General features: G+C 51.4%; 7 protein-coding genes across 7 annotated transcripts; 5 read left to right on the top strand and 2 right to left on the bottom strand.

The window, feature by feature from the left end:
• Nucleotides 1-527: 527 nt before the first annotated feature.
• Nucleotides 528-2,337, bottom strand: N7532_000949 (uncharacterized protein; the record flags this gene model as incomplete). The annotated part of the gene is made up of 4 exons (XM_056613443.1): nt 528-1,418; nt 1,473-2,054; nt 2,107-2,196; nt 2,248-2,337. The coding sequence occupies 4 exons, from the start codon at nt 2,335-2,337 to the stop codon at nt 528-530; spliced, it is 1,653 nt and encodes a 550-aa protein (XP_056478484.1).
• Nucleotides 2,338-2,664: 327 nt separating this feature from the next.
• Nucleotides 2,665-3,916, top strand: N7532_000948 (uncharacterized protein; the record flags this gene model as incomplete). Its single annotated transcript, XM_056613442.1, has 5 exons — nt 2,665-2,854; nt 2,910-2,983; nt 3,042-3,421; nt 3,474-3,538; nt 3,591-3,916. 5 exons carry the CDS (start codon nt 2,665-2,667, stop codon nt 3,914-3,916), a joined length of 1,035 nt encoding a protein of 344 aa, XP_056478483.1.
• Nucleotides 3,917-4,826: 910 nt separating this feature from the next.
• Nucleotides 4,827-6,013, top strand: N7532_000947 (putative polyhydroxybutyrate depolymerase; the record flags this gene model as incomplete). Its single annotated transcript, XM_056613441.1, has 2 exons — nt 4,827-5,046; nt 5,106-6,013. Coding segments are annotated over 2 exons (1,128 nt in total), but the record flags the coding sequence as incomplete, so codon positions are not given.
• A 459-nt stretch (nt 6,014-6,472) lies between these two features.
• On the top strand, nt 6,473-6,928 carry N7532_000946 (GNAT family N-acetyltransferase; the record flags this gene model as incomplete). The annotated part of the gene is made up of 1 exon (XM_056613440.1): nt 6,473-6,928. The coding sequence occupies one exon, from the start codon at nt 6,473-6,475 to the stop codon at nt 6,926-6,928; it is 456 nt and encodes a 151-aa protein (XP_056478481.1).
• A 139-nt stretch (nt 6,929-7,067) lies between these two features.
• N7532_000945 (uncharacterized protein) lies at nt 7,068-7,475 on the bottom strand (the record flags this gene model as incomplete). The annotated part of the gene is made up of 1 exon (XM_056613439.1): nt 7,068-7,475. The coding sequence occupies one exon, from the start codon at nt 7,473-7,475 to the stop codon at nt 7,068-7,070; it is 408 nt and encodes a 135-aa protein (XP_056478480.1).
• Nucleotides 7,476-7,569: 94 nt separating this feature from the next.
• Nucleotides 7,570-9,432, top strand: N7532_000944 (uncharacterized protein; the record flags this gene model as incomplete). The annotated part of the gene is made up of 7 exons (XM_056613438.1): nt 7,570-7,758; nt 7,815-7,979; nt 8,026-8,153; nt 8,425-8,580; nt 8,635-8,947; nt 9,015-9,114; nt 9,179-9,432. The coding sequence occupies 7 exons, from the start codon at nt 7,570-7,572 to the stop codon at nt 9,430-9,432; spliced, it is 1,305 nt and encodes a 434-aa protein (XP_056478479.1).
• A 462-nt stretch (nt 9,433-9,894) lies between these two features.
• N7532_000943 (cobalamin-independent methionine synthase II family protein) lies at nt 9,895-11,200 on the top strand (the record flags this gene model as incomplete). Its single annotated transcript, XM_056613437.1, has 3 exons — nt 9,895-10,377; nt 10,428-10,831; nt 10,894-11,200. 3 exons carry the CDS (start codon nt 9,895-9,897, stop codon nt 11,198-11,200), a joined length of 1,194 nt encoding a protein of 397 aa, XP_056478478.1.
• Between the last annotated feature and the right edge of the window lie 79 nt (nt 11,201-11,279).

Here is an 11,279-nt window from a genome sequence, read left to right as displayed (position 1 = left end):
TTTACGGCACTACTGATGGGAACGAGAGAACTCTATCCTCACTCCTACTGCCGAAATAGGAAGCATAATCAACCGGGAGGACCCGGAATGAAAGAAAACACCCAGAGGTCATGATCTCGCTTATTTAGGACCAGACAGATAGAAATAGAATATAAACGGTAAAAATAGAATTAAGAGAATGGTCTGGCTCTTCAAAGCCTGCCGCCCGACTTACGCCAGCGTTCTTGAACATGGCATGTTACTCTACGTTGCTAAATTGTAGTAGCACCCAGGCGTCTTCAGTCAGGGCAATGCCGTTGCACTTAAGGAGCCCAAGGGAATTCGCAACCAGCATCGTAACAGCCACAAGTTGCGAGCACTAGTAATTCAAACGTCTACCTAGATTTCCCAGTGTGCTTGGAAATAATGGCCTTGAACCCTGAATAGTATATGGTCGCATGATAAGAATAACAAATCACACGTCACCCTACAACCGCAGATTTCCATAGATAGCACCAACTGGCTCGTCCTCGCCAGCATACTACTAATCATCCCAATAGCCGCAGCGAATCAAAACAACCGAATCCTTTGACCACACTCATTTCATCGACCCCAGCGGGCTTCGTCTTGAACGTCCAGCCACCCTGCCAATTCTGGAATATCTCGCAGCGGCCATGACCCTGCGCTTCCTTGCGCCACAGGCAACATCCCAACACACCCAGTTCGGAGATGGTATCGTAACCCGCGCACTCACGACCCAACAGGAAGTTATCTGCAGGCGGAGGCATGATTCTTTCCATGAGGATGTACCGAGACCATTCTACCTGCGATAGGGTCTTTAGGAATTCCGGGATCTCTTCGCCATAGACATTGTGGCCACCTCCTTCCTGGGATGGCTTGAGAATCATGTGCCTCGCCTGCTCGGGATCGGTGGCTTTAGCCCGTCCACACAAGCCATTTTCGGATTTGTCGAGGGGATACATGCGCACGAATGTTGTACGAATTTGGCTGGCTTCGTCGGGATCGAGGAATCGCTCCAATGCCCCTGGCACGGTCAGGGCTTGCTGAACCCTTTTTAAAGTGGCCATATGTCCCAACACGGAGGGGCACTTGATCGCCGCCGACTGCTCGAGTTGCAAACGCGCGTACCAGCCAGCTCCATGCCTCGACTTTTCCGAGAGATCTGCATCCCCGTCGTTGCAGCCCTGCATGTCGCTGTCGTCGAAATATTCGCTCGCGTCAAGGCCGGCTCGCATATAGACAACTGATATCTCCACTGGCTCGGATACGGACCCCGGCGGAGTGAACAGCAATGCCTGTTCCTCTGTGAGCGATGTGCACGCTAGCACGTCGTGTCCAAACCACACTCGATAAATGGACACAGGTATGTCTCGATCCGCCAAGGCATACTCGATCGGTCGCTCGTCAGTGGTATTGACCTGTATTCGAAGTCAGTAGTCAGTTTTACTCGATACAGACTGGAAACCATTGACATTGTGTGGTTGAACAACGAACAGGATCGCTGTCTTTCTCCCAAACTTGCTCCTTGCAAATCCGTAGGTCTCGTGTGCAAGAGCCAGGAGGGAAGCAATCTCGGCAACATTATGGTTCAAAGGCATTGAGCCTGCATGGAACGGCTGGCGACCGTTCAAGTTATAGGCTCCCGTACGCGCAAGGTATTGGTGCATCTTGGCGACTCTTTCTGCGTGGGCGAACCCCGCGCAAAAGTATGTGTTAAACTCCACCTGCTTCAGGCTTGCCTGCGATAGCTGATCCCAGCGAGTGCTGTGGATGCGTTCTTCATCCTGGGGATCAACCAAAGATCCAGTGCCACAATTGAGCATGTAGTCGGAGCGAAACACGCCGGCCGAGATGGGCTGCACAGATGTTCGCTGTCGGGCAGCCTGATAGAGATCCCACAGCTCGTGGACAAGGGGGTCAACGGGAATGAGATCTTTGATCTGCGAGTAGATCCAATCGGGATCCTCAGCGATAGCACAGTACAGCTTGTTGTAGATCGGCTGTAATGTCCTCGCTTGTTCAAACAGCCTCCAGGGAAAAGGTGAGGGGAAGACCTATTCTAGAGTCAGTGGCAGCTGACGCCGAAAGAAAAAAATGCAGCCTCACAGTGACTCCGATAGCATACCCTACTCCACTATCATCCTGATCGTCATCTGCGATGCTCTTGAATAGAGCGCCGTTGTTTATTTGCCAGTCCTGCCTTTGTTAGTCTCGTCGGCATCCCTCTGAATACAGCGAGACACTTACACGTATCTGACGGACCAATTCAAATCCATGGGTCTCATCGATAGATGGGGTTTCGGCTTCGCGATTCAACGATGCTCTCCGTTTCTCCATGGTGGTCGCGGAGAACCGTGGTTGCGGGATGAAAATGCTGGGTCGGGAGTGGAGGGAGGAAGATAGTTCCGCCTGGTGGGGCGACTTCAACTCGCGGGTGAGATGGTGACGTCGTTAAGAGCCTCACTTCCCCCCCAACCAACCAGCCTCACAACCTCCCATTCCACACAACCACCGCAGTGTCTTGCCAGGGAATGTTCACGACGACGAAAGGCCGCTCTGCGAATCAGACTTTGACTACGATGGCGACACGATGCTGCACAATGCCTCCCGATTGATTGTGGACCGCTTCAATATCAGAAAGTCGCGCAATTCGCCAAGATCACAATGGCACCGAGCCAGCATTGGAGAGAAGTCCTGATCATCGTCCCTCTTGTGGGTACGGCGGTTGCGACAATCGTTTACGTCCTCCGTGTCTATGCACGCCATATAGTGACACAAAAGCTGCGAATTGAGGACCTGCTGATGGGGATCGGCCTCTTCTTCACATGGGGCGTCGCGGGATGCATTGTATACGGTAGGGTATCACCGTCGTGAATGAAGAGCCACTTGATTGATCTGATTCTTCTCAGCGGCCATCCATGGTATCGGCATAGGTCAGACCATCTTGGTTTTGCCGCGCGAAGAGCGAGTAAACATCGCACTGGTATGTGTGTGGCCGGCAATTGACGTTGCGGGGCTAACCTGAGGACGTGGTCATTTAGGCCGACTGGATCCTGCAGAAATTCTGGCCCATGGCCCAAGTGCTGGTCAAAGTGTCGATCATTCTCTTTCTGCGCCGTCTGCTTGAATGCCTCGATCGCTTTAGGCTATGTGCCACCCTAGTCATTATTCTCGTGGTTGCCTGGGGTGTCACTGCAATCATCGGGAACATTTTTCAATGCTGGCCAGTTCAATACTTCTGGGTGAAGCGCATCCGGGGACACTGTATGCCCGGGCAGAATACCTTTTTCATCATCATCGGATCTTTGTCCGTGGCCCAGGATGTGCTGATCCTCTGCCTGCCGCTTCCAGTGGTGTGGAGGCTTCATGCCCCATTACGGGACAAACTCGAAATCACTCTGCTATTTTCAATAGGCTGCATGTACGTGGAATACCTCGCGGGGGATCGGAAGACCCCAGGCTAACCTGAGTAGCGTATGCATCTTTAGCATCTTTCGGCTGGTCGCGCTCAAGAATTTCCAAACCGACAACCTCACTAGTACGTATCATCTATTTCTGAAGAATAATGCACTGCTAAGGCCATCCTATAGTCAACAGCTCTTTTACCCTGATCTGGACAGTGCTCGAGCTCGATGTCGCCATCATCTGTGGATCCCTGTTACTCATGAAGCCATTTTTCCAATCGTGTATTCGAAGAGTGCGCAAGAGCATCACACGGTTGAACAGCGGACCTAGTTCCCGTGGCTCGTCTGGAACGGCTCAGACTGCTCAATCCACATGCGAATCCGGGGTGAGTGATCCCAGCTCGCAGAAAGCATATGTGCCGGGGCAGGGCTCTTGTGGTCGGATGCGTCTTCACGACTCCTGGAGTGCTCCTTTAGACACGGATATCCGTGAAGAAATATCCGGCGATTAAAACCTCTGGGCTACCGACATGCTCTTGCGACAGCCACCATGAGATTGACCTTGATTTTAGGAGTTGATGGATCTTTTGAACTCACTCATGGCTTGTTCGAGATTGAATTTACGTTTCTGGGACGGATTCGAAATTCAAGGGTCTACTGGCATTACGCCCGTACCCACCTGGGAAGTCCGGAAATTCTCTACCCATGCAGAGCGGCTCTTGGTAACGTCCAGAACCGAGACTTAGAAGAGCCTATCGGATGAATTACCACATGTGTGCCCTTAAGGGGAAAAAAAATAAAAAAAAAAACCAGAGAAGGGAACGGATAGAAAATGCTGTGAAAGCGAAGAGAAGAGAACATTTTATCCCTCTTCCATTTTCTGTCATTTAATTTCGCTAGAGACTTCTTATGCTAAAGGTGAAGTTGCTCTAGGATATCCTCAAGTGATAAGGACACTGCCGCGAAATACGTTAGCACCGCGTTTTGCCAAGGGAGCCTAAACTAGTAGCGTTCGATTTTTCCGGTACTGAGCGGTAAAACCAGGACCTTCGTCTCATATTACGTTTCATCTTGTGATTACATCTACGTTTCTGCACTGGAATTTCCTGGTGAATGAATTCCAATCTCGACACGGATGCTGGGTCGCCGTGCAGTGGCGCCCTTTCGAACACAAATTCTTCACGCCACGGGATTTAGACATACCCGGCATGCTTTCAATTTATTCCGCGACAGCTATTCGCTTTACCTACCTGCTTTTCGAACGACCATGATTTTGAGCTTCGGATGAGGCCCCATGGAGAGTGCTCGGCGAAGCATATAAACTCGGTCGGGTTCGCCGACTGAGACAATAAACCTCGACCCAGCAGCTCGGTTACAAGCATTTCTACTTCACGTCGATCATCGAACCTATTTTTCCTCAGGCCGGTACTAGCGAAAAAGGTTGTTCTCCACAAAATGCTGCGCATTTCGGCACCGTTCTTTCTCTTCTCATTGGCCGCTGGCCATGGTCACATCAGCAATATCGTGATCAACGGGATTTCATATGAAGGGTGGGATATCAACTCCTACCCTTACATGTCTGATCCCCCTATTGTTGTCGCATGGGGTACTCCGAACACTGCCAATGGATTTATTACCCCATGTACGAAGCTACCTCCCCTCAGGAGCCTCTCGGGCTGTTGAAACTAATCTCAGGAACAGCGAACTATGGAACTGACGACATTATTTGCCATCTCAATGCCACCAACGCCAAGGGACACGCCGTGGTGGCTGCTGGAGACAAGATCAGTCTTCAGTGGACCACCTGGCCCGACTCGCATCATGGTCCGGTGATTACCTACCTCGCTAACTGTGGTGACTCCTGCGAAACCGTCGATAAGACAACTCTCAAGTTCTTCAAGATCGATGGAGTGGGTCTTGTCGACGACACAACAGTACCTGGCACTTGGGGCGATGACCAGCTGATTGCCAACAACAACAGCTGGATGGTCGAGATCCCACCGACTATTGCTCCGGGCAACTATGTAATGAGACACGAGCTCATTGCGCTTCACAGCGCTGGAACTGAGGATGGTGCCCAAAACTATCCCCAGTGCTTCAACTTGCAAGTGACTGGCTCCGGAAGTGATGAGCCATCGGGCGTCCTGGGTACTGTGCTGTACAGCTCAACTGATCCCGGCATCCTGGTGAACATTTACGCTTCTCTCTCAACCTACGTTGTGCCCGGTCCAACTCTGTACAGCGGAGCTGTGTCCATCACCCAATCTTCCTCTGCTATCACTGCTTCTGGCACCCCTGTTACAGGAACTGGTGCCGTGACTACCACCGGGCCCAACCCAACCACCACCACTTCTGCAGACACTACGACGATCACCTCAAAGGCGACTACCAGCACAACCACGGCGACGACCTCTAGGACCACTACTTCTAGTAGCCAAGGAACCACCCTGACCACTACTACTAGCCCCACGGGTGACAGTCCCTCGACCCAATCACTATATGGACAGTGTGGAGGAAGTGGATGGTCTGGTGCTACAGTCTGCACTGCCCAGGCCACTTGCACTTCGTACAACGCCTACTATTCCCAATGTATTCCCACGTCGACCTAGTCATTTGAGTCATCGACAGGGAGTTGATTTCACTTAATGGCGATGGGGACAAGAGTCACTTAATTTATGTTTTATACATGTTGCGTACTGTTCTTATTACATTTTATATATTGGCAACATAAGCATTTCCTAGCAAATCCCATTGAGTGGTTTTGATGCTTGAGATCGTCCATTTTAATTTCGGTATGTGAAGTAAGCCACAGGATAAACGCTTCGCATTGTGGGATCAGCAGCGAGCGTATCACATTACAATGTATTCAACTCGGTGATGCTACCCTACACTAGTGTACTACTCCCACTTTGTCACAATATCACAACGATGTTTAAGGACGGTACCAAGCCGCGGCCCCACTGCGACGAGGAGGTCCGAGCATCACAATCCCCGCGCGTCCTCCCACACGCCGCAGGGATTTCCTAATTCTACGCGCATCGATCTCGGGGGATTTCGCCTCCTTCAAAATGAGTTATCCAGCAGCCCCTGCGCTTCCGGTGGGATACAGCTTCCACGCCGGCTACCCCGACGTCCCCCAGTACCTCCACCTTCGTGCCGCGTCAGGTCTCTCGGCAAAAACAACATCCCAGGCAGCCGCTATTGCCACAGGAAGCTGGTATGGCTGCTACATCACCTACGATGCGCCCAACGAAAGCCCACTGCCGATTGGGATGGGAAGAATCATTGGGGATGGGGGTTGGTACTTTCACATCGCCGACATGGCGGTTCATCCGGACCACCAGCGGAAAGGACTCGGAGATGTGATTTTGAAGGAACTTCTTCGCCAGATTCACCACGAGTCCCCTGCCGATGGAAAGCCTTACATTACTTTGTTCGCTGATAAGCCGGGTCGGAAACTGTACTATAAGAATGGGTTCGTCGATTCGGCACCGGGCCAACTGGGCATGGCGTTGAAATCCTAGCATTACGACGGCAACCACAGGCCGAGACCGAGGGCAGAACTGAAGTCCAAATACAGTGCACATTGCTATCCCACCTCAAGCAGGCCCTTTTCCACTCGCAACGATGAGCACCCGGCCATCTCAATGCCACTGCAGACAGTCATTGACGCATGGCGGGGAGTTTTCCTGGGGATACTCCGTCCATTATATGCGACCCACCATCCTCGGGGTACCTTAACCCGAAGATGAACGCGCATGTAGTCCCCACGGGGAGACCTAGGGACCAATCCGCGGCCTGGCAAAGCAAAACAAGGGCCGAGTCGTCGGCATGGATGGCATTTGTGGACCCGGTGAGCGCACACGGCACCGCAAATGGCACGCTGTGCTCGCTCTCCGCTTCCTCGGGTTCTCCCACCCCGAGCGCCCGATCTTCGCAACCAAATTCTCCGGGCCGATTGGCCACACCCGTGAGGTATAGTGGAGTGTGCAACCCCCGGAAGTGCCAATCTAGCAGGTCTGGGGTCGATCCGCGTCGTGCGGAGGACTGGGGTTGCGGTTGCGTCTCCATCTAAAGTTGCTGGCCTTCCAGTCCGGCCGGCCCTGGGACTTTCAGTCTGTTCACTTGCATCCGACCGTCTCGGTTTACAAGAAGGTCCAACACAATGTGGAAGCACACTTTTCGGGGCCGAGCACTAGTGTTCGCCGTGACGGCCTGTTCTTGCCAGGCGTTCCTGCTTCTTGGATATGACCAAGGTGTGATGTCAGGCCTGGTTGGGGCTGACAACAGATTTGGAAGGGATTTTAACCACCCCGACGCGGACATGCAGGGGGATATCGTGGCTCTATATGATGTGAGTGATCTCTTGTATTTATAATGAGACCAATGGTTGACAACTAATCACATCAGATCGGCTGCATTGTAGGGTCCATTCTTGTCTTCTTTATCGGTGAAAAATTCGGCCGTCGTTGGATGTTGATGGCTGGTGGCTCTATCATGGTCATTGGTTCGATCATCTTGGCAACCTCTACGACTATCGCTCAGCTCATTGTTGGGCGAATTGTAACTGGCATCGTTCGTGACCCCAACCAGTTCTGTGAAACTCACGGGGGCTCATCAGATCATCGCAGGGAAACGGAATAAACAGTTCGACAGCACCAGTATACCAAGCAGAGTGTGCTCCGGCAGACATCCGAGGAACGCTTCTTACCCTTCAGGGTACAGTCACTATACTGGGCTTATGCATAGGTCGGTTTCTTCCACCTGTTGACGACTGCCCTGGGCTAAACATTTCCGTAGCATACTGGCTCGATTACGGCACCAGCTTCACTGAATCATCACTGCAATGGCGATTCCCCTTGGCATTCCAGGCCGTCTTCGCTATCTTGCTGGTACTGCAAGTGATCGGACTGCCAGAGACTCCTCGCTGGCTCATGAAAAACGATCGACACGAAGAGGCTCGGGAGGTGGTGGCTGCGATCAACGGCAAATCAGTGGATGAAGAGGTTGTGGTGCAAAGCCTGGCTGATATCTCAAAGTCGATTCAAGAAGACCTTCAAGGCGAAAAGGTCACTTGGCGTGACTTTTTCAGCCACGGGAAGCTGCAAAACTGGCGACGGATGCTGCTCATTGTCTTCATTGAGATCATGCAGCAATTTACAGGGTCAAATATGATGTGAGTCGCCCAAGTCCAGCCTACCCCTGCCGGAATTGCAAGTGACCTTGACAGCAACTACTATGCGCCAACGGTATACGAGTCTGCGCTCCACATGTCACGGAATATGTCCATGATCTTGTCCGGGTGCACTTCGCTGGCCTACCTCGTGGGCGCAACACTCCCTCTATTCGTCATGGATCGCTTTGGCCGCCGACCACTACTCATGGTTTCTGGTGCTGGGTTGACCCTATGCTTTGTTATGGTCGCGATTTTACTGTCATTCGGTCGCGTCCAAACGGCGTATGGTGCCACAGCTTTCATTTTCCTATTTCAAATATTCTATGGCCTAGGCTGGCTCCCGGTGCCTTGGTTTTACCCGTCAGAGGTTAGTTCGGACTCTGCTTTTTGGTTCAGTTCTCGTTGTCCATCACTGACTTGTATGACTCTTATAGATTAGTACAACCCATCTACGCAGCAAGAGTGCTGCAATCAGCTCGGCTGTGAACTGGGCATCCGTCTTCGTCATTGTGAAGATCACTCCAATTGCGATTGGTATGTCTCCATCCTCAACTATACAGCAACAGCACCGAGCTTAGAATTAACGAATACATTTTAGCAAACATCAACTGGCGTGTTTTTATCGTTTTTGCTGTCCTCAATTTCCTTTGGGTCCCCATAATCTACTTTTTCTACCCCGAGACCAAGGGCTTGGAGCTGGAAGACGTCAACCTTCTCTTCGCCAAGGGAGGCTTCACAGGTGGAGTGTTCTCATCCCGAGGGCGCCCTGTGGTTCCTCATCAACATGCTCAGGAGGCCGGAATCGAGGAGAAGCAACAGACGGGAATGATCGAGGATATCAGGGGTTCTTAATGGTCTCAAATTTACCGAGAGCTTTCATTATATTCGCATTGAAAATAGAGCGCATAAATAGATTCCGGGTTAGGGTGTGACGGAAGACCGAGCACTCCAATCATTACACTTTTGTCATACCATTTCGTACTTATCTCTTCCTCACAATACTTCCCCACGTACCACACCATGACCTTGTTACCCCGCACCGAGGTCAAACAGCCATGTTTGAATCTTAACTCCTGCGAAGTGTATCCGAACTTATGGGCCCGGTCGAGAGAGCCTGGCGTGGATATCGTCAACCCGAGGCGGAGTACCAGAAGATACCAATCTTTTCTGGCTGGTCAAAAAGCTTTTGGGATCGCGCTCAGATGTGCGTCTGTGGATATGCCGGAGCCCCACACATGAAGCAGCTTATAAAGTATCCATCGTGGTCCCTGAAAAATCGAAAATAAGTTGCCATATCATCGGACGATGATCAAGATGTCCCCTCTATTTCATGCTGAGCAGATCGGGTCTCTTATGCGCCCGGTCGACCTGCTGGCAGTCCGTTCGGCTGCCGGCACCTCTACGTACTCGGTCCTGACGGAGACCGAGCTCCAAAAGGCAACCGAGGATGCCATCACGAATGTGGTTAAAAAGCAGCTCGAACTTGGAATCCGGCTCATCACATCTGGCGAATACGAACGCGACAAATTCTATTCGGGATTCTTCGAGCACCTCGAGGGCATGGAAGTCGTCAAGGACATCCCACTCGACCAGGGATACAGAACGAATTTCCCTACGCTGAGGACTTTGAAATCCCTGGGTATCGGCACCAGAGACTCCGTAGTGGCTACTGGGAAAATCAGGCATACACATAGTGCATACCTATCTGAATGGGAGGCCCTGTGCCGCTTGCTGCCTGAGGACAAATGGAAAGAATGCAAACTAACTATGCCACCAGTTACTCATATTCATATGCAGGTGAGCTCTGGATCCCGAATAGGCTGTTATTCTCTCACTAATGGCAACAGATGGCTGTCGGAAGTGCGTATAAGTCGTCTGCATATAAGTCGTCTGCGTATGCTTCGGACAAGGAGTACTTCGAAGACCTCGCAGCTGCGTATCGCGCCGAGTTTCAGACCCTTTACGATGCCGGATTGCGCTCAATTCAAATAGACGATCCTTGCTTAACATACTTTGTCACGAATGAATTCCGCTCTGGATGTGTCGCCGATGATATCGATCCCGATGAGCTTCTTGACAAATATATTTGGGCACACAATCATTGCCTCGCGGAAAAGCCGGCTGACCTTCATATTGGACTCCATCTTTGCCGCGTAAACATGGCGGGATCAACTCATATCATATCTGGGTCATATGAACGTATCTCCAAGAAGATGTTTACTGAATTGGCTTATGATACATACTATCTAGAGTGAGTATCTTTTCGCCCAATCCACTTTCATTTCAACACAAGGTGATTGACAGCCTCACTAGGTACGACACTGATCGGGCTGGTGACTTCGAGCCTCTGCGTCATTTGCCCATCGGAAAAAATGTTGTGCTGGGTGTCGTTTCTACCAAGACTACAGAGCTGGAAGGTCTAGATGAGTTAATGCAGCGGGTGAACTCTGCTGCCGAGGTTATTTCTCGGGGACAGGGGCGTGAGGTATCTGAGGTGATTGCAGACTCACTCGGTGTCAGTCCCCAATGTGGCTTTGCCAGTATGAGCCTTGGAGGAGGCCCAAGGGATGACCATGGAGGTCATGTGGGAAAAGCTAGTCCTGGTCAAGCGACTTGCTGAGCGTATTTGGACGTGAGGTACTCGGGATCTGCACTTTCTCAGCGCCATCGAATGAATATCGCAACATAACTTGCTCTGC

The sequence above is a fragment of the Penicillium argentinense genome (genome assembly GCF_028826775.1).
Source record: "Penicillium argentinense strain IBT 30761 chromosome Unknown utg000002l_segment0_segment0, whole genome shotgun sequence".
Lineage (NCBI taxonomy): Eukaryota > Fungi > Ascomycota > Eurotiomycetes > Eurotiales > Aspergillaceae > Penicillium > Penicillium argentinense.
Note: the sequence above shows the minus strand (reverse complement) of the source record. Positions and strands in the feature narration are given on the sequence as shown.